At 39.1% G+C, this 27733-nt stretch overlaps 1 protein-coding gene across 1 annotated transcript in view; it reads right to left on the minus strand.

Moving 5' to 3' along the window:
- WWC3 (WWC family member 3) overlaps positions 1-27733 on the minus strand; it is a 58955-nt gene that overhangs the window by 4172 nt on the left and 27050 nt on the right. The window contains exons 8-18 of the mRNA XM_008949066.1: positions 21154-21396; positions 18210-18299; positions 16503-17077; positions 9466-9586; positions 8635-8709; positions 8067-8153; positions 5651-5843; positions 3271-3438; positions 2460-2611; positions 1569-1728; positions 473-637 (exon numbers count right to left, since the gene is read on the minus strand). Of these exons, the coding sequence (XP_008947314.1) occupies positions 473-637; positions 1569-1728; positions 2460-2611; positions 3271-3438; positions 5651-5843; positions 8067-8153; positions 8635-8709; positions 9466-9586; positions 16503-17077; positions 18210-18299; positions 21154-21396 (2029 nt within the window). The remainder of the gene's footprint in view (positions 1-472; positions 638-1568; positions 1729-2459; positions 2612-3270; positions 3439-5650; positions 5844-8066; positions 8154-8634; positions 8710-9465; positions 9587-16502; positions 17078-18209; positions 18300-21153; positions 21397-27733) is intronic.

Raw genomic sequence — 27733 nt, forward strand, 5'->3', positions numbered from 1 at the left:
CCGCTTGCACCAGTACACCAAGGACTCACTGTAACAGTCAACCTGTAACATTTATGCCAGCAACCAGAGTTGTAAGAATTATGTATGGAATAAGCCTAGGATTATGCATTCAGTCCACTTTCCCAAACTTTTAGGTACCTGAAAGTGAAACATGGCTTCTAAGCTGTTTACCTCATTAAGAGAGCATTGTACCTCTGCAAAATCAGTCACCTAGCCTAACATATAAGGTTGCCAAGCAAATGAGCTTAATATCTGATTTGTCACAGAAATAAATTCACGTTTAAACTCTTAAAACCAGGAGACCTCTCTTTCTCATTGCAATGTTTAAATTCAATGAAAGATTATTCCCTAGCATTAAATAGTAGCAGATGTTCTTTATCTATGTAATAAAGTCTCAAGAAGGAATCATCAAAAAATGTACAAAATCCTTGTGTGGAGCCCTCTCCCCTCCTCCTTTTTAAGCCTTACTCACTCTGCAAACATATTGACTCCGTGCTCCAGGCGAGAAGGTCTGGGAACGAACAATGGTGCTGCTGCGAACAAAAGCAGAACCCCGTGGCCTGCGGCTGCTTCTCTCCTTGGGAAGAATAGCAACTTCTTCAGGAAACAGATCCTCAGTGTTAGTTTCCTTATCCACCTAAAAGTACAATGAAGGAAAAAAAAAAAAATTTATTTTTTCCTTATTTTCTCTCTCTCACCAGAAACAATCAGACATTTCAACAATATCAAGAGTAAACAATTAGCCCTGCTAGCTATGTTCAGGTTTTAACGAGCACTGAGAACAGAGGATGAATCACCTCACTTTTGAAAAAGTTTTACAGCTAGGTCATTCGAAATTATAAGATTACCTTTCAGAAGCCTTTCCTGGAACAGTAACAATTATGAGATACCGTTATAACATGAATCATAGCTGCAGAGCACAAGGACTGCATTCAGCATTAGTAATTGGGCATTAACCAATCCACCACCTCCAGCCTCAACACAAGAAAACTGCGTCACCTTTCAATTAACAAGGTGACTCTGATGCAAGCAACCACCTTAAAGCTGGAGAAAGTCATATCAAAGAAAGGGAACTGAAAGACTGCTGAAATGATACAAGAACACCAAAATATGCAGAAATACAGAAAACACATGCTATTCTAACAAAGCTTCCAAACTTTACAATAACTCACTCCTCAATAAATAAAATAATAACAAATAATTCTAAGAGCACTGGAATCTGATCATGATCTTTTCTGTTGGAATTTCAGGTCAACACAGACATTGTTATGAGTGCGTGTTTCCAGATTAAACAAAGGCCATGGTAAAAACACCTTGCCTTTTGACTTAAAAAAAGCTAATTCTCCAGAAAGAACTAGTAATCAAACAAAAAGCCCTAAAGAAAGCATTTTTAACAACCCGAAGGGCACACTGCTGTCAGGCAGGCAGCGCTCATACAGGGGTGTCAGTGTCGCTTCTGGTTCTTTCCTCTCCTGATCAACTCGGACTCAAGCTCGAGGAAAGCAGGGACACTCCGTGTGGGCCAGGCAGGGTGGCAGTTTCTGTACTGTGGTGACTTCTCTCATTACCTTCAGAGGCGGAGGCTGCACTTTTCCAGAACTGTACTGGCCTGCTTGAGGTGCAAACACGTGTCCAGCTAACGAATCCCCACAAAATGGCTCTGGATAAGGAGGACTAGTCTGGGTGCAATTACTGCATCCGCTGTCAACAGATTCTGCTTGCCAACTCCTAAAGGCAGAACACCACAAGAATTTTGTAGATATTAAAAAAAAAAACCACCCATATGTCACATTTATGTATTTCATTATCTAGGTGAGTTTATCATTTTAGACTATTATTTCTCCCATAAGCCCCCAGAATTTTCAGAGAGAATACATCCCGCTTGCATTTTTGCAGATGCAAAAGCATAGCTCTCGTTGTCAAAAAAAATTTTTAAAAAATCACCTTCCCAAATTTTCTTAAAGCATATGTTCTGGTCTTTGTAGCAATATTAAGAAAACAACAACAAAAAGAATAATGCAATTCATGCAACAAACTAGGACTACTATTAATGATGAAACAGCACTGTAATGAACGCTGAAGTACCAAGATCCATGTTGCACGTGCACTGCATCAGCACTGCAATGCATATCTTTATTTTCCCACATCATCACAAAATTTTATTTTTTTTAGTACAGTGCTGTTTAAAAACCAGTCTAGTTACCTCCCTAGCGGAGTTTCTGTTTGATATGTTCTCCCACTCCCCAAATCCCATATCCTCTAAACTCAGCCACCTATTCCAATAGGGTTTTCTCCTGTTTGCACATCATCACATCGTAAAGGAATTTTATACTCAGAACACTAACAGAGAGCACATCTCAGAACAAGGACCTACTGATTCTCCTGAGGTATTTCAGACTATACCCACAGTGTAAATACCAGTCAGCTTTTTCATGAGATATTTAAACTACTATCTTTACCTTTCTGATATGGCTTCTGCCTGATCTTCCTTTCTTTCCATCTCCAGAATTTCCTCCTCTGTGTACTCCAGTTTCACTCTCTCTTCTGCCAGCTCTCTCTCAACTGCTTCCAGCTGGGCAGTGGTCCTGGCTAACAGGACTGTCACTGCATCCTGAAAAGTAAACTAGACTTCAAATAAAACTGTTTCAACAAGCCAATGTATTTAATGTATATTACTCAGAGAAAACAAAATTAAAGCATAGCCATTATATGTTCCTGAAAGGAGAAAAAAAAAAAAAAAAAAAAAAACACAACCAAAAACCACAAACTAAGCAACAGTCCTGAATCTTACTGATCAAAAAGTACATGTTGTTCCATGAATCCAACTTCTCTTCGAAAATGGGCAGACTATCTCACTGTGGAACACCATCCACCAAGTTAGGTCAGAAAAGACCTCTGGAAGTCACCTAGTCTCGTGTCCTGCCCAAAGCAGGGACAGCTTCATATCTACATCAGGTTGACCAGGGCACTGTCAGGGGCTGAAAAATTTCCAAGGATGGCAATTGCAGATCTGTCTTGTCAACCTCTTGAAATGCAGCAGTTTTGGTTAGTTGGACTGGAAGTGTGCACACAAACGTACACAGAGTGCTACTTCAAACACCTGTCCTGACATGATCTAGCTTTTAATTATTCTTTGAAAAATCCAGCTCTTGCCATAAGAGCTAAATTAAGGTATTGCTTTCTGTGCACCTTCAAACCAAACTGCACCGAAGATAAGAACACAACCACCCTGCAGACCACAGTAAACAAAGCACTTTTTCAGAGCCACACTGCTTTAACTGTAGTTACATTTCCAGAAGACCGGGGAATACTTTCTTCACACTGGGTTTTGTTCTTTGCTCTCTGGGGGTCTGAACCAGTGAAGATCTGAACAGTATACCAGTGAAGCTGCATCTCACCAGAACTCTCTGCATCAGTCAGGTTTATCTGAGCAATACCCTACAAACAACAAAAAGTATTAACCACAATAAGATAAATGTGCACTGCAGGATAGACATCTTCTGATTTAAAGAGTATTTTAATTAGAATGTAAGAAGCCCACTTTATCAAATACTAATAGTATTGCTTAAAAAGAGACAGTTTTGTTCTCTTGTGTTATGATGTCCAAGACAGTGAATATCTTGACTTACTTCAAGGAAGGATCAGATATTCAATTTTAATTTAAAAACAGCTGACAGCTCTTAATATTTGATTTTAAAAACCCTCTCAATCACATAGGCAATTTCTGCATTGCTTAAATTAATATCACTTTAACAGTATTACTTCAACCTGTTTTCTTTTGAGAACAATATTCTGAGATATCCTTTACTTCTCAAGTTATCAGAGGCACCTCCCAAATGGGGGAAGAAAAAAAAAAAAAAGTTGTGTAAAACAATTTTTTTTTTCCTCCTTATTTATATCATAAGGTAGTCAAATGAGTCATTTCTTCACCTTCCAAGTCATCCTCAGGTCTCCCAGATTCAGGTGAAAACAAGTTTAATGGAAGCCTCTCACTAGAAGTATTCCCAACTTTAAAGTAGCCCAACTCTATGACAGAGTGCTCCTGTAAGAAATTTCTGAGTGGTGTTGACCTAACTGAAAAAGAGCTGCGAGCACATCTGGGCCAGATTTTGTGTGTGTGTTTATCGTTGGGGTTTTTGGTTGGTTGGTTGGGTTGGTTTTGTTTGATTGGTTGGTTGTTGGGTTTGGGGTTTTTTTTTTAGTAACTTCACTGTCTCGACTTCGTGATGATTTTATATTAGCTAGCCTTTAATTACTGCTTTTGGCTTTATCTGGCTATCTCCACAACCTGTTCAGTTCCATGCTAATGGACCACATGCTAAGAATGCTTTAATTTATATCACCAGAAAAAAAAAAAAAAAAAAAAAAACACCCAACCATAAAAATTGCTTTCATATCTCACAAAACAAATAGCTGGATGCAATAGTAAAGGCAGTAAGAAATGTACACAGAAACTGCATTTAACTTTAATCAGGTAACAGAACAGTTAGTTAGGAAAAAATAAGTTACTAATAAAAAGATCATTGTATTGTTTTTCCAAGATGAACATTCCCTGGGGCTCTGTTTAAACAGGTGTATAAAGGACGACGGAGAAAAGGTTTTTTCTTTCAAAAAGTCCAATGTGACAGCTGAAGCCTGTACCTCTTATCTACTTGATAGGGTTAAAAAAGAATAAAAATTCACTAACTCATTCAAACCCCTTGCTAGAATGGCAGCCCATTCAATTCAAAAATAGACAGGACATCAGCCCCAAGGCAGATTTATTTAAGCACATTTACGTTTGACAATAACAAAATGAAGCAAATACTTATCACACCATGTTAACACATGTAATTTGTTTTGCAAATTTATGTTTTTATTTGAATGCACCTACATCAGATATCTCAACCAGTTTAAAGTAAAAGGTTGGTGTAACAGATACCTCCAACAAAGTGAAGATGGATATAATAGTCTTCTTTGCCCACTGTTACATAGCAACAAGGGGTTTGCATTTGTTATCTTTTTACTAGGAAACTATTTTAATGATACAAATTCATCATGCACACATTACAATGCCAGAAACAGAACACCAAAAATGTGTTGTGCTGCAGAAACAGAAGTCTTGAGGTCTTGAGCACACTGTAGCCTAAAAGCTGTCACATTAAGTTTTCTCTTTTTTTTTTTCCCCCCCACAATGCTTTCCTTCTTGCACCAAAATTTAGCAAAGGCAGATTTTTCAAATTTCCCTGCACTAGACATTTGTAAGAAATGTATTAAATAAATAAAAAACTTAACTCCTTATCTACTAAATCCAACAGCAATAAATGTCAACCCTATATATATAAAAATTGCCTCTGCAACCTAACAGTAAGCAGATAACTTTACTTTCAGCACTGCTTAAAATGCTTCAGCCGTTTAACCTCTGCTAATTTGCTAATCATTTCCGACACTTTATGTAACCTAAAATTAACACATTTTAACATGTAAAAAAATTTGCTTTATTAAGAGAATTATATTTAAGTATATGAACAAATGGACACATTAACATCTAACTGCATTAGCACTTGTTATGGAAAAAAAGTCTTCACTTTCACTTTTTCATCCTAAAAATTATTCCTCAAGTAACTTTAGTTTCCCGTATAACGTGGCTTTTAATAAAAGTACTACTTACCAATAGTTCTTCTTGTTGCTGATGGTCAACTGAACAGACATACAGCTGCAGAGATTTCAGTTTCAAAACACTTGAATGCACAGGGATTCGGAAAACTTCATTAAATATTAATGGTGTTTGGAATTCCAAAGCTCTAGAGCAGTAAGTGGTTGGTGTGCCTGATTCAAGTGGTGGCAAATAAACTCTCACGTGACTGGGAACAGCAAAAAAGACAAAAAGCACAATTCAGACAAAGAAAACTAGTTTGTATTTCCCAAGATCAAGCTAGGCAAAAATGCCAGTGTAACTTACACATTAAGAATCTGCTCTGAGATCTCATTACAGGAATTTACTTTGTATTCATAACTTAGAAGAACTGAAAAGCTGATTAGGAAATGCTATAATATTCTACCTAAAAGTATCTATTTATTTATTTATTTAATTTGGTGCCAAATGGCACTTGAGAGGTCCTGAGGTATCCAAGGCATCTACATGGGGCTACCAAACATGACAGGATCTATGGGAGAGCCACGGCCTCCCCCTGAAGGGCAGCAGCTGGAGGCCAGGTGCTGTGCTCGGACACTCCAAAGGGAAACACACGCCTGTGTACGGGGAACTGAACTGCTCGGAAGAGGCACTGATCCATTGCTTCCTTTTTCCACCAAGCATGCCTTTTTATTTCCCCCTTAAGAAACTCAGCACAACGGGATGACAAAAGAAACCTGCAATCATTACATCCATTTTTAAAAAAAAAAAAAAAAAATTAAATATCTAGTACCTTCTCATTTGAGACTCCAAGCCAAAAGCAAAATCCAAAACCATTTTTATCTTACAGAAGGCAGCAGAGCTACCTCAAGAAGCATTTCTGTGTTGTCCCTGTTCTGACTGCTTGCCCAGCCCCTCCAATATACTGGGTTTTGCCATACTTTCCCCTGTGCCAGAGAACAGCTTCAGGCAACTGTGCTGTGACCCACTCCCCCCAGCTGTCCCCACCAACTGATTCAATTAACATACAGTTGCACAGAGAAGTTCACTAAACTGGCTAAAAAGGTTTTTTTTGTTTTGGTAAGATAAACTACTTTTTTTTTGACCAGTCAAACCAATTGATTTACACTGCAGCCATGCAATTTCTTGATTCTAGCCCAGGTAGTTAATTGAGTAATCTGGGGAACAGAACTACCTCTTTTTCAGTGCCATTTAGATGCCTGACTGCCTTGATGATTATGCCAAACAAACCCTCGGGAGTAATTTTTTTCTTTGGTGACTCTGCTTTCGTCATATGATGATTTCTTTTTCTCATCACAAGGCAACAATGGGTGAGTACTACTCAATACTCACATTTTTTCCTCTACTGTGTGCCATCACACCAAAAACAATGCAAAAAACCTGCACTAGTGCACTGGCCTGTATGAAGAACTTCCACTACAGGTTTGCAGGGTTAGCAAGATCAAGCATTCTCAACAGATCAACTTATTCAGTGAGTTGTATGTCAAATTAACAACTCCCACAGAATGACTTTCTTTACAATACAATGTTATCACACTTCCATTTTCTACAGTTTTCAAACAACCTCTCCCAGAGGAAAAGATCAATAATTTTCATGTGTCAAGTTTCTCTAAAATATGTTGAAATACATATCACTAGATAAAACAGTGGTTTACAACAACATTTCCTTTATTTAAGAAATATTTATTAGAATAAATTGAGCAATGTTCTACATAATGTGATATGGAATTTGAAGTAGCAGCACAGTCCACTGGACGTTTAAAAAAAAAATTCAATTGTTTGTGCTGATTCTCAGTATTTGTGTTAAAATTACCTTTGGAAGCTACTTCACAGATATTCAAGGATATCTGTAGTGGCCACAAAAGTCTGCAGATCCCCTGCTTGCATTTGTTGTTGTTTGTATATTGGTGTTTAGGATTTTTGTTTGTTTTTCATTTGCTTTGTGTTTTGTTTTGTTTTCTTTAAGACTTCAATTTAACTCTCTTACTGATTCATATAGATTTTCTTGAATTCCTACAGTAACATTACACAAATAAGCTGCAGAAAAGTTGTACAAGAAATAATATTTCTGAAAACTGCAATTAACATGGACAGGTCTCTTTGGTCAGAATGCATATGGTGATGGAAGTACGACTTCCGATTTTTTTTTTATTTTTTTTTTTTTATATTTTTGAACAAAACTTCCTGTGCATAATAAACATGTCAGAACATGGATCACTAGAGACTATGGTTGTTACCTGACCACTGTGACAGATGTTCTATAAGAGAGACATTTTGTGTACATAAAATTAGTCCTTTCCTCATGGAAACTAAGACATACCATCTTCTCCAGAAATGGCTTAATTCTGCATGAAAGCTAACAAACCTATGGTATGTACAGTTGTGGCACAAAACAAGCAACAGTCAGACTTTGAGTGAAATTTAAGCTTACATTTTGCAGTTTTCTTTAACAACTAGACTAGTAAAGTTCTTCAGCTGTAATACATGGACTAACAGACATTCGCTTCCATTGTCATGCCTGGAAAATAAATTCCTGTGTTAGTCACCAAGTACTAATAATTTGCTTCAGAGATAGAGACGAAGACTAAAAAGATTTAAAGAACACAAAAGCACCTTTTGTTGTTGAACAAACCTACACAAATCAATTTGAATCATAAGCAATTACAGATATCACACTCTGCTAACCATAAAGTATCTCACTCGCAGAGACACATCCCTATATCCATACTGACACTAATGGCCAAGACAATGAAACAAAATACTACTGATAGAATTAACGAAGGCCCTTTTACCAGCCAGCATTGAAAGAATGTTGAATGAAAGGTGGTTAAGGCACACGCCCAGTACACAGTGTCATGTGACTGACTAATCTGTACATCCACCAAATCTGGTTGTTGAGTTCCGAAAACTGTTAAAACTACTGCAGTTTAGTTTATTAAGAAGTTAAAAACCAAACCCAAGAAAAGCAGTAAAAAAAAGACAGAGGAGTAACTACTCACAGAAATCCAACATGTATTTGTGGTTCTTCATTGCTGGCAGCATCACCATAAACAGGCTCTTCCAGATCTTCATTCCTGCAGGAACAGAAAGTACTGTAAACTATATACTGACCTAAGCTGTTAAAACACAATGAAACTAACATTTATGATGTGATTTGTGGATGTAACCAATTGTTTGGTAATACAGGAGGAACTGATAATAAAAGGAATTAAGATATCTATTAAAATACACACAGAAGTAGTAATTCACAGTTTTAAAACATGAAGTTTTAGAATATCTCTTTTCAAGATATTATTTGAATATTTATTCTGTCTTCCATTTCGCTTTACTATTCTCAAAACTGTATCTTCTTCCCAGTTACTGTTTATTGTGTTAAAACAGCTGTAGGAAGTAACATGCCTTTACCCATCCTTCAATCACTTGGTCAACCTACACATTTTTAGATTGTCAGCAGTTCATATATTTCTTCCTTGCAGTTATACTTTTACCACAGAACTCTAAGTCACACTCTGTATGATTTTATTTTGTTGCAAGTAGTTGAAAAAACATCACTGACTTATGACTAATAAGCTGAGAAAATGATCTTTCAAGGGAGAAGTATATGGTCTGAAAATGTCAGAGCGATGAAGCTAAAGGGACTTGGCACTTGTGAAGATGACAGTGGAACTATATGTAAAACGCTTCTTCCCTTTAAAACATACAGCCTAACATTTTTATGATATTAAAAATTAGCCATTTTGAAAGCATAGTTGGAAATCTACAACGAATTCTTTTGGACCATTTGGTTGAACAGGATTATTTCCAGCTCACTATGTATTTATACACCTGACCTTTTGCTTAAAGCTTCAAACACGCCACTGTCACTAGCCAGTGAATGATCTGAGAGACATGCTGAAACTCGCCTGGCTCTCCTCTCCGATCTTCTGCCGCTGTCTCCTCGCAGAGCTACAGCTGTCACGGAGAAAAAAGTGAAGACAACATCAGCTCAAGGCAATCTCTTAAAAACTGAACAACATTTATTGTACTAAAACTAGTGGGAAAACAGAACGAACACAGTTCATGGCTTTGTCATCCAAGTTAAAAACCTAAAATACAATTGACAGTAGATTTTCTGTGGGAAAATTAAGGAAGGAAGTTTGTGGCCAATTTCTCTTTGGCAAGACTAAGTGTAAACCAATTGCATTGTTATTAAATGCTTTTCTAATAGAATAATCCTTCCTGGAGGAAGGCTTACATTAATTCAACACATGTACACATGATAGCCTACGTTTTTAAGATTTACCTACTGAATATATAATAGGTTGAAAACAAACACAGAGACTAATTCTTTTAAGAAGTTATCAGATAACACAATGTGAGGTTTTGTTCTCAGTTGTTTTCTGATACAGTCTCAAAGCATACTGTTTATACCATTGCATAACAGCAGCTTTTATTTACAGTCTGAGAGGCATTATCAAAAAGAACCAATGCTTTCCAGCTCACACAGACCACTATTTTTTTCAAATTTTTGGTGTATGACTCTGAACACTGACTGGGGGAGAACGAAGCAATATTCAACCCACTTTACCACCCTTCTTGAATCCCCAACAGCACTATAAATAGCAACTCAGCAATCAATTTCAGCTTGTAAATGTACTGACAAAAATGATGTTAGACATCAGGTTTTACACAAGCAAGTAGGTATAGCAGCTACCAATCCTTTAAAGGACGTGCACAAGTGGTAATGCGCAAGAATTGCATCGCTCATGTTTCAAAAACTCATTGATAGCTCCTAACTTGAGGTTGTTTTCTTTTGAGTTTTAGAGAGAACCATTAAACAAACTTGTGGAAGTGCAGTTTCTTCACTGGGCAGTGAAGACTATTTAGCAACTTTCCCCTTTTCCTTAAGGCTCTCTGACCGTACTCAAAGCAGAAAAGCAATGACAAAGATCACAGACTGTTAAGGGTGGGAAGGGACTTCGAAAGACCAAACCCCCTGCTGGAGCAGGACCATCTAGAGCAGGTCTCGCAGGAAGGCATCCAGGCGAGTTTTAAATGTCTCCAGAGAAGGAGACTCCACAACTCTGCTGGGAAGCCTGTTCCAGTGCTGTCACCCCCACAGTGAAAACGTTGTTCCTTACGGTTCTGCAGAACCTCTTATGTTCCAGCTTGCACCCACTGCCGCTCATCCTGTCATCGAACATCACAGAGAACAGGCTGGCTCCAACCTCCTGACACTCACCCTTTACATATTTATAAACATTAATGAGGTCACCCTTCAGTCTCCTTTCTCCAAGCTAAAGCTCCCTCAGCCTTTCATCATATGGGAGATGCTCCACTCCCTTAATCATCTTTGTGGCTCTGCACTGGACTTTCAAGAAGTTCCCTGTCCTTCCTGAACTGAGGGGTCCAGAACTGAACACAACACTCCAGATGCTGTCTCACCAAGGCAGCCTAGAGGGGGTGGAGAACATCTCTCAAGCTATTAACCACACCCCTTCTAACACAGCCCAGGTTGCCATTGGCCTTCTTGGCCATGAGGGCGCATTGCTGGCTCATTGTCACCCTGCTGTCCACCAGGATCCCCAGGTCCCTTTCCCCTGTGATCCCTAACAGGTCAGTCCCCAACCTATACTGGTACACATGGTTATTCCTTCTCAGATGCAAGACTCTACACTTGCTCTTGTTGTATTTAATTAGATTTCTCCCTGCCCAACTCTCCAGCCTGTTTGTCTCACTGAATGGTAGCACAGCCTTTCAAAGGTTCAAGGCATTCAGAGATGCCACTTGAAAAGTGGGAAGAACACCTTGTTTGTTTCTGCTCATGCTCTGAAACTTGGCACAGAAACACTCAGTTTCAGCAGACAGCATTTGGAGTGACAGTAGCACAGTGTACATCACATAGGAGACAAGCATCAGCTGACATTTACAGCTTACTGCCCCTGACTAAGGATGAAACGTGTCTTACTCAATTCTTTAAGTACCTCTGTTACACATTAAGGCAGCCAAACTGAAATGCTGGTGCTAATCAGTAAGATTTCTCCAGCAGAATGCCAGTCCACAGCCTGAACGCCACCTGCAGAGCCCAGCTGAGGAACAGACAATGAGCCACCTCCCTGTGTGAGACCCATCTCACCTCCCACCCAAGCACGACCAGGACAGGACACCAAGACTTGAACCTTGATAAAAGTCCACCAAATTAACGCAGCCACACCACCTGCTGCCAACAGAAGTGTCTGGTGAAGTTTAGATTTAACCCATCATGGACTGGCAGATAGGACACACTGAGCCTGGCAGTCTGGCACCGGCCCAAGGTACGTGCCCGTTAAGCCACCAACAGCACAAGATCCCAAAACATGTTCCAAAAATCACAGGGTCCTGTTTAGAGCTAAAATTCCCCTATATCAGCAGAATCAGTTCTCTGACCTTTTGGATCTGTAAGTGGCCCTATGGACCTCCCCTCCAAATTCAGTGATGTATTCACTCATCTTTAGCTATGAAGGAAATGTATCTGCTGACCAGGAACAGCTCGATTTGCATTTGTCCCTGTGCCTGGAGGAAGAACCACCCTTCACCTCCAATTACAGCAGCCCACCTTTCCTGTACATCACACATTGTGCACTGTTACTCATGGCACCCTCACCACAAATGAGACCCAAGTTCACAAAAAGCAAAGAAACTGTTTGAACCACACCCTCCTTCATATCACTTTGTAAAAGTGGTGAACCTAGGTGCATTTATTTTTTTGTTGGTTTGTTTTGGATTTTTTTCCCTCTCCCTAAGAACTTTTAATTTAGTGAGCCCACCTCTGAGTTCTGTCACTGGTATTTATCCAGAATAAAAACTGGCATTCTATAACCACATTAATATGGAAGTTTCCCAATAATTTTACATCACAAGAAAGAGGCTGAACTTCACAAAAGTGTGCAAATTTTGTATGAAAGCGTTTCAGTAACTTCTGTACTAATTTTCAACAAATCGCACTAGGATGACTTCTTTCTGTAACTGAGCCTTTGGCTCACCCCTCTACGTGAATTCTTTGTACAGATGTAGCAGATGAAAGATCTCATGGGCTCTCTCCTTTGGAAGTTCATGTTCCCAATTTGTCTGGAATGAAAAATTGGTCTGAAGCACCAATATAACGTCTTGAAAAACTGACATGTTACAACATGTGCATTGACAGTGATTTGCTCACTGCCTGCAGGCCATGGAAGGATTTGATTAGATCTGGACAACTCCAGTAAATTTGGGAGAGATGCAAACACATCCTTGACTAGAAAAATGCCAGCAGGAAAAATCAGTCAACAAGACAGAAACCTCAGATTTTCGTTTAAACAGAGTAAACGTTTAGCACAGGCTATGGGCCTTCCAATGTTGGAAGTTAAAGAATCGTTTAAAATGGAAGTTTCTAAGACAGACAATTACCTTTCATCTTTCTATTGTAATTTAAAAATTAAAAAAAAAAGTGAAAAAATATATATCTGAATTTCCAGAACTACTGGGTGTCAAAGCTTGATTAACATAAGACAGCCCTGATTAAAAGAATATTTTCAGGTATCATTAAAGTTGAAAAAGGGAACTTCAAAGAAAATTTCAGTGTCCCAGATTTCATTAGCTAAAAAATACATAAATCTAAAGTGTGTTTCACAAGCTTAGGAGGCTACCAACACCACATGTGAGCTCAAAATGCACTACACAAGAGTCAAATACTCTACAAAAAAATAAATCAGAGACACAAACAGACCTTACCTACCTTGATGCTATCAGGCATTACTATAATAAAGCTGAAGCTCACAGAACACTTTTCTCCAAGAACTTAACTACAGCTGTAAATATATTGTTTAGCTGACATACAAAAAATTAAGTATGCCATAACAATTAAAGAGATACAGCACAATACCAAACAAAACCAAATGTAGCAAAATCTCCTGTTTCTTCACATGCAGCTCAAAAACAAAACAAAACACCCAAACAACCAACACTTCACACAGAAAAACACACAGGGAATAACAGACAAAACCAGCACAATAGGTGATTTCAAGTTCACTTACAGTGAATTTTTCTGTTGTGCTGCATGAGAAACAAGACAAAATGTAAAGCACACAATGATAAATCATCTTTTAGATCTATGATAATATTTTGCAAACAAGAAATTATTTAGGCATTAAAGGAAACTTAGCACTTTAAAGATTATTTTAGGATAGAGAGGAAGAGATAAGTGAAGACATTAAAGCCCAGTATTTCACTAACATTCCTCTCACTCCCAGCCGTATAAACACGATGGGTTTCACCCTTCGGGAATACTCCCTCCATTCACACGTGCTAACACACTTCACAGCATGTCCCGAGACATGCAGAACAACACAACAGCAGAGCAGCAACATCAGAACTGCAGTTCAAGAACTCCTTAAACTTTCCCAAGAACTGCTTCAGTGCAAAGTATTTGAGAGTTCAGTGACAACCCCCTAGGCCCCCAGAATTTGCAAAAATTACCTCATGTTTTGTCTAGTGATGGAACAAGAAAAATATTTCTCCCAGCAGAGACTTACTGGTTTTACAGAGTCGCATTATGCCATCAGACCGTTGGGTGGCAGCAGCAAAGCACACTGCATAGTACCTTAGAGAAAACCAAAACCCCCTCAACATCTGGGGGTCCCCAAACATCACAAGCTTGACGCTCCATCAAGTTCTTCAAAAAGAAAAGAGTACAAAAGCTAAACAATTTGCAAACAACTGCATTACAATTGCAAATCCACGAGCCAGTGATCACGGAGCTCAAAGTAGTCATGACTCCAGCCAAAAAAATGAAAGGTTAAACAAATATTTCTCAAGCAATTGTTTTCAAATTCAATTTTTTTTTTTTATTATTATTTTTTTTTTTTTAAAAAAGACAGTCTGGCTACCTTTTAATCATATATTCTTCATCAAGAAAGAAGCAACACAAAGCACTCTGTTGTACACAGAGAGAAGCTGTAACCTCTGGACTAGGAGCTGGACACCACAGCAGTGGCAGCAGGTAGCACAGGCATGTTCTGGCAGAGGTTTTCAGAGAAATGTGAAATGTGCAGAAACCTGATAGAGAAGGGAGAAAAAGAAAACCCAAGCAGGAACTTGCCCCTCATCCTACCACTCCCTAGGTCCTCAGACCAGGCCCTTCACTTCTAGGAAACACATACAAGCTATAAATGAACTACTAACATAGTTTCTCTTACCACAATGGGTGAAGACAAGCTGTGGTCTGATCTGAGGTTTAAAGAAAGCCTCAGGAAGCCTCTTCATGGCACTAATTTAAGCATAAGCTTACATGCCGGTCTCTGGAATTCTGTTTATTTTGGTCTGAAAGCTGCAATATGAGCACTAGAAATGTTTACATCTAGGAAACGTAAATTCTGCAGCAGTATCTTCTGGCAATGCTAGCTGCATTAAACAAAGTAGGTGAGTCTAGACCCAAATGCTGTTTGAGCAATTCAGGCTTTTTAGCACAGTGGTGACATTTCCTTCTTAAAAATAGAAAGCTGAAAGCTTTTTCTTAGATATCATCAATGTTCCTTCTTATTATCAGTTGACAAGTAAGATTTTGGTAGGATGATACATTCTCTGCCTATATTTCACATTACTCCTGATGCTCTAAGTCCTGAATGTAGCATTCTCTGAACTTGCTAACACTGAATACAGACATTCTATATCCAGATTGTCCTGGATCTAGAATAATATAGAAATGGGATGGGAACTACAATCTTTAATACTAAAACTAGTCTCTAAAAGCCCTTCTATACTGCTACGGTTTTATTAGAAATGCAAGCAAGCCTGCACAAAAACATCACCATGAATTAATATTCTTTTTCATTTTAACAGTTCTTCATTTGATTGATAGAACAGGAAAAGGAATTTCTCACGTGCATGTATGCTCACATTTTTAAATGTTTTGCTTTTTAAAAAGGTTATTGCTTGCTCTTTGATCTTTCTAATTTATGTTTCTTAACTGTAGTGCCTCAGAAGGTTCCACCAATGTGAGCTAAAGCAAGTCCATCAACTTCCCAGTCAAGCAGGAAAAGAAAATTCAACAGTACATGTGCTGTGGTAACTGCACACCTCCCTCCCCTGTGATCAGAGAGAACAGGTCCTCCGAGATAACCACCCAAGAGGGTGCTTGGACTTCTCACACACTCCCTACAAAAGATGCTCCTTAGCTGAAGAAGTACTCTACTTACAAGCACCCATGACTGTCATGCCACTGTGGCTTCTGCTCCACTGCAGAACTTAGACATGGGAACCTGGTCTACAAATTGAGCATGGAGTCAGCCAGCCTCTGAGCACTGTCGGCTCCATCACCTTGTCGGGCTTTGTAGTTGTTTGTGGGTTTTTTGGTTGGTTTTTTTTTTTGGTTTTTTTTTTTTTTTTCTCCATTGTGGGTTTTCTGGTTTGTTTTGGGATTTTTTTTTCCCCCCTTATCTCCCCCATCTTTGTGCACCTTTAAATTACCAGGATAATGGTAACATAGGCACAACTGGTGGCCTCAGAAGTAATTAAACCATGCTTTTTTTTGGACTAATTCCCAATCCAAGACCAAAATATTTACTCCTTGATGAGCTATACGATGAAGTCAGTCCCTATTCCATTCTCTATCTTCCACCCAATTCACCACATTTTAAAGGCCTATTTACAAGGATTTTTCTACTCTTTCACCTCCTTGCCCTAAATCTAAAGTCTGGGGTTTGGGTTTTTTGGTTTGGTTGGGGTTTTTTAACAGCTAACATCTACCATGTAACTTTTACCTCATGGAAGTAAACATAAGTCAAACTGAGTAACAACCTCTACTGTGCTAGCACACTTAGGCCTGCATGACATTTTCTATGATAATGTGACAAAACAATGTCCAGAAACTCACCTCCACCAGTTTGGACAGCAGTCAGCTGTGGTCCCATTTCTCGCAGCCCTTCATTGTCCACAGGGTAACTGGATGTCTGAGATGAGCTCATTCCTTGTGCATCATCATCACCCAACGCTGTGGTCTGAGCCCTAAGTATTTCCAGGGCTCCTATGCCCGCCATCTCCTCAAAACCTTCTGACATCTGAGCCAAGGGAGAATCTCGAGATGCAGAGAGAAACGGGGTGTCCAGAGGCGAGCTCGGAGGGGACAGCGACGACAAGGAGGACCGCGAGGACAGGGACGCCAGGGACTGCGGGGTATCCAGGGACCTCCGCTGCTTATTGAAGCTCGAGTGTCCGATGGGATCGGCGTACAGCACGTCCTTGGTGAGGGACTCAAAGGGGATGATGTCGAAGCGCAGGTGCTGCCCGTAGTCCGCAGCGCCCTCCGGCTTGTCGTACTGCGGAAGGCCGTAGATGTCCGTGAAGCTGACCGAGCTGAGGGACCCCCTGCTGGAGGCCAAGGACCCGCGGCTGGAGGCCAGGGATCCCCTGCTGCTGCCAGAGGACATTGTGAGGGTGCTGGCCGACAGACTACGGCAGGCAAAGAAAGAGAAAACAAAAGAGACCCTTTCAGATAGAAGGAGAAACACCACTGCAGACATTAAAACGCCAGTCCAGATTACATGAGCAAACGTACACGTATTCAGTACAGTGACACAGAGACAGGATTTGGCGTTTTAAGGTCTAGCTCATGTCTCTTGCCCTGGTCTAAAGCACAACCATGACTCAAACAGTGCAGGTGACAACCAGACCAGGACCGAGTGCCTGAAGACAAATGGTCCAACAGGACTCTTTCCTCCGATGTGTAAGCAGCCCTAATTTGGCAGAAGAGGGACCAGACAAGGAAGCGGATCAGTGGACTCAGTGTAAAGCCAGGAAGGGTAGACTACCATGATCCAGCTTGAATTTACATTAATTCATAAACATACCAGGGAGAAGAGATGTGAAGGGATTTGGAAAGTCCTAGCAAATTGCTACGTAAACCTCACCCTCATAGGCTGTTCCAGTGCAAAATAAATACTTTAGGAAGAGTTCTATTCCAGTTCCCCCTACCACTCTCCAACAGTTAAGGAGACAAGAATATAAGCAACGGAGAGAGATGAAGTGAGACAGCAGGAACTAAGCTTTTGATGTTGGTATGGTGTTGAGCTGAGGAATCCCCATGAGCTGCATCTAAAAAGGCAGCTGCAAGTGTGAATATGCAAAACATGCTGGGCTTCTGTGTGGGTCTTAGCACATTCTCATATTTAAATGGCAAAATTTTGTTATCTCACCAGGGATCAAAACCCATCCTTCAGAGAAAGTATCAGGATATTAAAATGTCACAGAAGTTAAAAGAATGTTATCTTCATGCTAGTAAAACTGTGACAATATTACAATGGGTTTTAAGTACATATCTTCTTTTCAGAAAATAAGATAACATATGAAATTGCCAAGTATATGAAATAATCTAGCCCAAATAGCCATCACTAATACTATTTATAAATACTAATACTATTTGTAAAACTCCACTCAAATCATCACGTTCCATAGATCAAACTGTATAAATTTAGTGAAATTTAATTGACCTGGCACATATACACAGCAATATTGAAAGGTAAACTTCATAGATTATTAATATTATTCCCTGCTGCAGTTAAACTTCAAAGCCTACGTAACTCACCTTTTTAACTGGGAGTGTAAATATGAGGTTAAACGTGTAGCTTCTTCTAGTTGCATAAGCAAACAATTTCTCTTTTCCTGTAACAGTATCCTATAATTTAACAGATACACATTACAATTTTTCATTACAATAGTGTTCAAAAAGTGCTAGGAGCTTTCCAAGTACAGAAAAAAAAAAATCATTGCATTGCAGTTTGAAGTATAAAAAGACATTTCACTGTTAAGGAAAAGTTTTAATTTACGCAGTTTGTATGCATCAGTGGTAATTCCAGCAAAAATACAAGAACCAAGACTCCAACAGAACTCCCAGACAGGTATTTAAAGTACAGTTCTATAACATTCTATTAAAGTAGGTGGTAGAGCATTTTGAATACTAAGCTATGACAAAACACACTTGCTGAGGCTATCTTTCGCCCATTCTAATAATAAGCAGCTGAATTACTCAGTACCATTGCCACAACACAAATGGAATGCACCTATAATGCTCTTGGTCTCATACACCTGTAAGATATCTTAAGTTCTGTATTCTGAGATTATTCAAACTTCGAATAATACATTTTATCTATTGATATGACATTCATTCTTTCCCTGAATCCAGAACTAGAAGTATGCCTGGCGTTTTGTATTTACAAGCCCAATCACTGAACTTCAAAATAAAATCAGAGGGGTAATCTGTTTTGTGTTGTACATTTGTATATTTAGGAAAGTTACTGCTCCAGCTCTGCATTCACAACTTGGCTGGAAATTGGTTATTCTGACAGACTGGAGAAAGCAGATCACACTTATCTGACTGCTTCAGACCTTTCTCAACTGCAAAGACAGCTGTTAGAATTCAATAAGTTAATGGAAAGGATAGAAAAAAAAGTTTCAAGAGAAAGGGAGCCCTTCTGGATAAAACAGAACGGCAGCATTAGTTTCAATACCCTTTGCATGGTTAAAATATGAAAAAAAATATGTCTTTGTTAGCAGTAAAAACATAAATCTCTCAACTTGTTCGGCCTCCAACTTCATCAGTTTGTATGCTGGCGAGGGGCTGCAGCGCCAGGCTCCAGCAACCCCCCGCCCTCGGGGGAGGCTCCACTCATTGCAACCACGTGGCAGGACTGCAATGCTGAACCTCTGCTCCTGGCTCCTGGGGACCCCAAACCAGGCTAACCAAGAGCTGCAAGGAAGGCTCCATCCCAGCCACGTCAGCTTACAGGGTAAAGGCACTGCATGCAGGAATCAGAAGAAAAAGACAAATGCATGCAAGAAACTTAATGATTCAACAGCTTGCAAGGAAAAGAAGGGGTATCCACACCATCTACTTTTAGAGAACAAATTTAGTAAAATACACTCCACAATCATCACTGCTGTAAGGCAGGTACCTGTGCTAAAGGACAAGAGATGCCTCCAACTAAGGCATCTCCAAGAAGAAGAACAACAACAAAAAAAAAAGCGCCCACCTCTGTCACATGGATTTCAAGTTAGTTCTGATTTGTGCATATCAGATATGTGATCTGTGCATGGTCATTGCCTTTAAAACTCAGTAATAGAACAGAAGTGGTAATTATTTAAAGAGGAAACTTCTTCGTACTTCATGATTAGGAGAGAGCAGAAGTAGAAAAGCAGAACCAGGAATGGTTTTGGATATTTTTGAGCCTAAACTAAACGAATAAATAAATTTGGGCTACTAATAGTTAAGCATTCCTCCAATTTGTTATATGAAAATAGAGTGCCCTTCCATATGATTCTAACTTCCACTCAAGTTTTTGCTAGCATTTGAAATATCAAGTATCACACTGGAACGCTGGTTTCCACAGCATGAACTACATGGAAAAATAGCTTGGCCTTCTTGCCAACGTAGTATGAGCTACCTAACATGAGAGCCCAAGAACAACAAATAAAACTTACTACATTGCAGTGTAAAGTGAACTCCCTTTTCTTTCAGTTTAAGCTGGAAAGCCAATGTAACAATGCTGCAAAATATATAACGAACTGTAGGCTGGCTATGAATTCTCTACTTACAGTCTGAAGTAAACCTTTAAAAAAGAAATTGAAGTTCTCAACATTTGTATAAAGCTGGGACTTGAAAATATTTTAGAAGTGTTTTAATTATGTAAGTATTAACCTTTACATAGATCACATAAAAGCTGGTTCATGCAGTTTCTCTCAAACCTGTCTTTTTATGGCTATTTAAGAGAAGCAAGTCTCAGAAACAAGAATGAGGACTAGCTGTTTTGTAACAAGAAGAGGCAAGAGGTTTCGTCTATTTCTTGGCTACAGGAAACCCTGTGCAACTTTGAAATAAACACAGTATTTCTCATCAATATGTTTTGGATGCTGTTTGGTTTTAAATGTAACTTGATATTATTTAATTTTTCGAGAATGACTGTTTACTATGCTCTCTGAATGTCAGAGCTGGAACATGCTCCCACTGTTGAGGCTGTCAATTAAAAGGAAAAATTTTTGTATACGAAAACTTAACCAGTTGCAGTAAAAACTTAATAATTTCATTTTTCTGTTATAAGGCAGAAACCAAATACAGGAAATGATCTTTGTTGTGATGGTTTTGGTGATGAATATGCAACTCCACTGCAAAATAACAGAAAAATCTTTTGCTATCCAGGTACTGTTATTCAGGTCTCTATCAGACAATATCACACAGACTTTTTCCAAGCATCTCTCATGAGTCTGTTCTGATCTCTTCTTCCTATTTGGACTTTTCAGATCAATGAAAAGATAAATAATTAGTCAAGATCACTAACTTTCCTTCAGAAAACTTCAAGAGAAACAGAATTAAATAACAGGAGTCAGGAGCAGTCTCTTCCTTTCCTGAAAGGAAATTACACTAGTAACATTTTTGTTCGTTTGTTTCTTAAACACAGTAAAATTCCTCACTCTTTCTTTTGAAACTATCTATATGGGTACTAGAGTAGATAAGGAAAAGACTAAAGTTCCCAAACCTTTCAGTGGCCCCATGAGCAGAGGTTGCTCGAGCCCGCTGAATTTCATCCTCCAAGCGTCTTTTTTCTTCCTCCAAACGTGCAATGTCTTCTGGGGAACGTCTCTGCTGGCTGATGAGCTGCAGCTCCTGAAGAAGAGCCTCCTTCTCTTTGATGAGCTGAAGACGGTCCCTGTCCGCTTCAGCCATTCCTGGCCAAGACTCGTTGTCTAGCAAAGCCAGCTGCTGCTGTATGTTTGAAACTCTTTAAAATAGGATAAATATATTTAAGAATACAGAACAGACAAAGATTAAGACAACTTAAGAGGAAAAATACCAAAATATGAAGCCTGTTGACTTCTGTGATTTTTTTTTTTTTCCTGAATTTCAAACCAAGAAAATTTAGAGGAGTTTGGAAGGATTATTTGTTTCTTGTTTTGGGCTGGGTTGTTTTGTTTTCTGCATTTTTAAAACACTAAAGAACTGCAAGTGCTCCTAAGCATCTAGCTGGAGAAGAACTACAGTGCATTTATCTGTCACATGCACAGTATCTGTCTTCACAGCCTTCTCATTTTGTAATGAATCAATTAATATGTTAGAGCTCTTGAGTTTGCTGCGTGCATAGCTGATGGATTTGAACATCCCTTCAATTCCTTATTCTTCAACTCTCAGATCTTAACTTAGGATTTCAAAAGGGCAGTAAAAAGTTGAAGGGGATGAAGGAGAGATGCTTATCTAGTGACAATAGATCCGTGTAACATATCTTAGTAGAGAATAGTTCAAGGGGCTGAAAATATTAGGCAGTCCTGACCAACAACAAAATTTTAAGACTAAATCAGCTGTTAGTAAAACAAAAAACATAGGTCTGAAAAAAATATTTGCTGGTTACAAAATACATGTGGCTTTAAAGGAATCCATCATCAGATCAAGCAATTAAATAAGCTAATTTAACTTTTTTTTGTAGTAGTAGTAGACCTAGTAGCCAGAAGTAATTTCCTGTATCTCAACATTCTGAACCATTACACGAAACAATTTTAAGACTAACTCCACAGTTGACACAGTAAGAAAATGTTCTGCTAAAAGCAAATTCTGAACTCTCATAAATATTACAAAGAACCCTAAAGCTAAAAATTTCACAAATGTTTCTTTTGGCAAAATCAAAAGGTATATAAACATAACATGGAGAACACCTTTACTGCTAGATATTTATGCTTGTCTTACAATCGGCAATCTGGACACTTCAGAATGCTACAGTTAAAATGAAAAGTGAATAAGAGAAAATATAGCTGATTTTTGAACTTTGAAACTAAAGAACTGTACAACAGACATGCAGTTGTACACCTCAGTTTCATCTTCACTTGAAATGGTAGTATTCAAAGGTCAGTACTCCATAAAAGACTATAATCCTTTAAATAAATAAATTTTTAAAAGCACATTTAAAGCCAGCCATAAAAGTAGGATATGTGTTCATGCTTTTGGTAAGTTAGAGTAATCTTTTTTCCACAATATCTGGTAAGAAAGAAAAGATAATAACAAACCAACCGAGGTAAAAGCACATAAAACCACAAGATCCATGGTGTGATAATGTGTTGAAGAATAAAAGAAAAGGCAAAGACATGACAAAGATAAGGTTTTCCCCATCTGAAAACAAAACCTGATGTGATGTTTATTTCGTACTGACATCTGGAAAGTATCTGACCATCTTATTATCAGGGGAAGAGAAATAAAGTGTCAATATAAGTCATTTCGCAATGACTGCACTCATATGAATAGGAATTCCACTGTGCATTTTGTCAAAGATTATTTTTCTTCCCCTTTTAGATTTCACTTACAGAAAAGAAAAAAAAAAAAAAACCACAGTTGGGTATTATGTTACATTTTAGTCTAAAGCAGAATTTTTATCAAGCCCTTCAATACCATTTCCTCCTTGCACTAATAACCAACTTCCTGCCAATGGCTACTGAAAGCACCATTGTGAATCGATTCGTATAGTCTACTATTTCATGCCTCAGCTATTGTGCATGAATTCCAGATGCAGCTTCCTGACGAGCACCTCGCCCCATCCACCAAACGTGAGGGCCAGGCAGAGCGAGCGAAGTCGGCGCCCTTCCTCTCCCCGGCCCAGGCTGCTGTGCTGTGGAAGGCTCAGCAGACACTCCTGAAGGCATACACAGCTTGATTTTCAAGGGTTCGGTGCCAAGTCAAACAAATGAGGACTCGAGGTCCTTTCAACAGAATTACAGAATTCAGGTACAATTGAGTTACCACAGCCTGGCAAGCAAATGTGAATCAGATGAGCCCTGGCAGTGTTTTCCCATGGTCCTGTTCATAAGCTCTTACACAGCTTGTGGATGAAAAGAGATGAGATGCCTCTGGTGAAGTCTTTGCGTTGTTCTGCAAGATTGCTGAAGCACTGACCCTCTCCTTCATTTTAACATTCACCATTGTTTTGCTAGCTATTTTTCTAATGCAGGTCGAGCTGGCTAAGAAGCTGACCATAGGAGCAAATAAGTGCTAATCCAGGCAAGGAGGAAGAGAGAAGTACTGGCAAGCAAGCGGTGAAGGTGGGATCCCCCCCTTCCAGGGCTAGTTAACCACTGAATCTGCTCAGCTGTAGGGCAAAACACCACCCTCACTACAACAGGTTTTAATTTAGACCCTTGAGATTGCTGGGAGCACGTAACTCCCTTTGTGTAAGTCACCGCAGTTTAAAGTTTGGGTTTTTTACCCCCTCAAATTCTGTTACAATGATGTTTTGAAAGTAGGAAGTTGTCATACAATAACTTAATTACACTGTCATTAAAGGGAAAAGTACTGCTGTGGACAAGGTTTGTATCACTGAAGAATTCCAAAATCTCCTTAGGTATTCACTTTGGTTCCTTTGACACTCCCAGCATTTCAGCTAGCTCTTCTTGTCTCTACGTTATCCCTTTAAGCAAAGAAAAATCACTTGCAAAATACTAGATAATGCAGGAATCTGTTGGGATGGGAACTTTATCATCAGTAAGCTCGTTTTCTGCAACCTATATTTCTTGAAAATGAACTGGAGCTTTGGGGGAATTTTGTTGCTCGCTTTCCACTGAGGACTCCCTCTGTCCAAGTTGTTTCAAAAAGCTACACGTGATAAACTTTTGAAACTTATCTCTTTGACTAGAAAAAGCCCCTAAGACTTTTATGGTCTCACTCAAACTGAAGAAAAATATCTGAGGAGTCACGTTCAATCAATTTAAAAATCCTCTTAAGCATGTTCCATATTTGCAATCTGTCTTCTTCCAACACAAGCTTTTCTTCCCAATCACAACAAATGCATAAATAAGCAATTTCACTGTGCTTGCCCAAGCCAAATGTTATACCTACACTACACCAGCCATTCTCACTGCTGGTACATTACAAAAAAAGCAGCTGTTTTGCATTTTCAGACTCAGTGTGTCTACTCACTTACCTTAAACACCCACTTAAGTAAGTCAATGACTTGACAGAGATTGCAGTTTAAAGGGGGACAACAAAAGTTAGGGTCCTTTAAGAAGCCTCAGTTTTCCAAACACATTTTTCCTCCCTAGTGGGTGTTTTTTAAGATACTACTTCTCAAGCATAGTTGCTGAAGAAAGAGTAGCTTTATCTGGCCTTATGCCAGAAACTGAGATCCCTACTGATATAGTAATTTAACATATTCCTGGGGAAAAAACAGTTAATTTTGAGCCATCAACATTCCAGGCATTTTGCCCATTCCCATCCTTGCATAACAAGTGCTGAGGAGCTTGCATTCCACTCTCGAGTAGGTGGTATCAAATGACTGGTCTCCTAGGTAGGCAAACCAACTTGCTGCTTCCTTCAGTATTTAAAAATCTCAAATGGAGATGAATATAACAGCTCCTGTTAAGCAGAGAAGCAGGAAGGGCACAGATGGGATGGCAAAGGTTTAACCCGGTGATCTTTAAGTAAGCACGGATTCAAAACAGCAAACTAGCCCTGAAATGGCCATACTAAGGTTGCTAGAATGATGCCTAGTCCAACATAACAAACAGCACGAGGATGGAGTCCAGCCAGTAGTTTATTAGACAAACTACATCAGAGAGGTAAAACCCCATGTATTTTCAGTATTTATAGCATGTCTGAATGATTATATACCCACACAGACCTCCCTAAACAAAACAGATCAACCCTTCTGTCACTGGAAGTATCCGGGGAACCTAGAAGATTTTTTAAGTGTCTATAACCTCATTTTCAAGACCGCTACCTGAACCCTGCAGTTCAGAACACTGCTGTTTAGAAGTTATTTATTAAAATACAGCATGAGAAATGAGATGAGGGTAAGAATCACTTTTTGGGAGATGAAAGTCTGATTTACAACTAACCCCATGTTTAGATCATTACTCAGATTATGAGCAACACAGGTGTCCTGGGAGAGAAATACTCTGAAGCAACTGAAAGGTCCTAACTCATTCTCATAAAAGGGACAGATTACAGGTATTGTACAGCTGGCACTTCCTAACCTACAGGCTCTAGTCTTTCTAGCTCAAACAAGTTCTTCAAACAAATTGTTTTTTCCAAGGATACCAATGCTCCCCCACATTTAAATACCTAGACTTTTGGGCGACATACCAGACCACTCTACGGCTGAGGCCTTTGTTACCTGTGCCAGTGTGAATAAAATTTTAAAAGCCCCACAGTTTTGCTTTGGAGAACAGTGGCTAAGATCACACAAACAATCAACATAAATAAACCCAGTTTGTTCTTTTCCTTAGGCTTACAATGGGCATATAATTGGACCCAGTTCACTGCCACCTCATGGAATTTCTCCCTCGTGCACTATCAAGAGGAGGTGGCTGTGGGACTGAAGACATGTAAAGGAGGGTATAAAAACCTGGTAACTTCTGGTGTTTACAGATCCTCGAGAGTGGATTATGATTTATATCCAAAGAGTAGAAGGCTACAAAAAGGGGAAGAAAGAAATGGAAAGAACAAGAAGCTGGGGAACTCTGCCAAATGCTCACAAAATTTCTCCACTGTGTCTACTTTGGCTGTTCCTGCAAGTATGTGCCACTGTGGCTTTGGCAGACAACACGAGTACGCTCTGTAGAATATCCAGCCTTCCTGGCAGCCTGATTCAGTAACAAAGGAGGTCTTAAATTGGCTCAGGACACTCACGAAACCTTCGGAGTTCACTGGCATTTTGCAGATAAAATTAGGTATTCTCCTTTAGGAAAACTGCAAAGCCTGATAAAGCCAGTGAAGGAGAAGAATGAGTATTTTGCCCAATTCAAAGGTAAACTAGTATAATGCAAACTTTAAAGACAGTTCGAGAACATGGCTCAGTTCCCTTTACAACCCAAAGAAAAAGTTTTATGTTTAAAGCCTGACACTGGGAGATTCAGATTTAGCTGAAATGCCTGAGCCAGATACTTATGTCATATCAAAGTACTTCATCCCTAGATCAGATTTTCAGATTTAGTGTAGAGAATAAAGCATGCAAATCCACTGAATTTCACTAGGAAATAGGCAATTACACCTTGAAACCTCCCTACACAATATGAATTTTAATAGGAAAATACTCGACTATGTTATTGTATCAGTACTGGAACATTGTCAATAGCCAACCAACACGTATTTTGTCAGGACAAGCACAAACTGTACTGACACACAATTAGCTTGTGCTAGTGCTTTTAAAAGGCCAACTGAAAATCATCTTCATTTATGAGACAAGTTTACAACAAAGTAACTATTCAGCCACCATACTGAAAAGAAAGTAATATCATAGAATCACAGAATGTCTGGACTGGAAGGGCTCTCTAAACGTCATCTAGTCCAATCCCCCTGGCATAAGCAGGGGCATCTCCAACTAGATCAAGCTACTCAAAGCTTCATCTATCCAGATCTTGAATGTCTCCAGGGATGGGGCTTCCACCACCTTTAATATTATTAAAGGGAATTTGCAAATACTAAGCATAGCTGAGGAGAAGGCTTTTTCAAGGCTAAAATCAGTGTGTTGACAGACACTGCATGATTTAAGTTATTGAATTGAAAAATACCATATCTGAATTCAAATTTACAGAACACAAATTACTGAATTTGCACCCAAACAGATAAATTGGTTGAAGATGCTTGGATCTATTATTTCATCAGTCCACTACCATCAGGCTGGATTATTTTTAGAAAAACAGAAATAAAAAGCATAGGTAAAAATTCTGGTGCTTCTAATTGGAGGGATCATTTTTCACCTATTAATACACTTTGCAAGATATGAGGCACTGCAGCAATGACATTTCATGATCATTTGCTAATATACTTCAGGTACTCATACTGAACTGCACAATTTAAAGAATTATCAAAGAAAAACAATTTGCTTTTGATTTCTCTTTCTATGAACGAGCCTACTCAGAGAAGTGCTTGAGGGGTATGCTTCCCAGTGTGCAAATGCTTTCATGAGAGGTGGTCTCACTGAACCAGCAACTGAAACTGAAGACGGTATTTATCCAGGCAGCTTGGGGCTGTCTGTTCAAAAAGATTGTCTTCCCTCCCTCCTGCTTCTCTCGAAGGCCACACTGGCAGATCTGAGAGAAGAAATTTCATGGAAATAAGGTACAGTTTATTTTAAAGTAATA

The sequence above is a fragment of the Merops nubicus genome, unplaced genomic scaffold, assembly GCF_000691845.1.
Source record: "Merops nubicus isolate BGI_N331 unplaced genomic scaffold, ASM69184v1 scaffold17181, whole genome shotgun sequence".
NCBI lineage: Eukaryota > Metazoa > Chordata > Aves > Coraciiformes > Meropidae > Merops > Merops nubicus.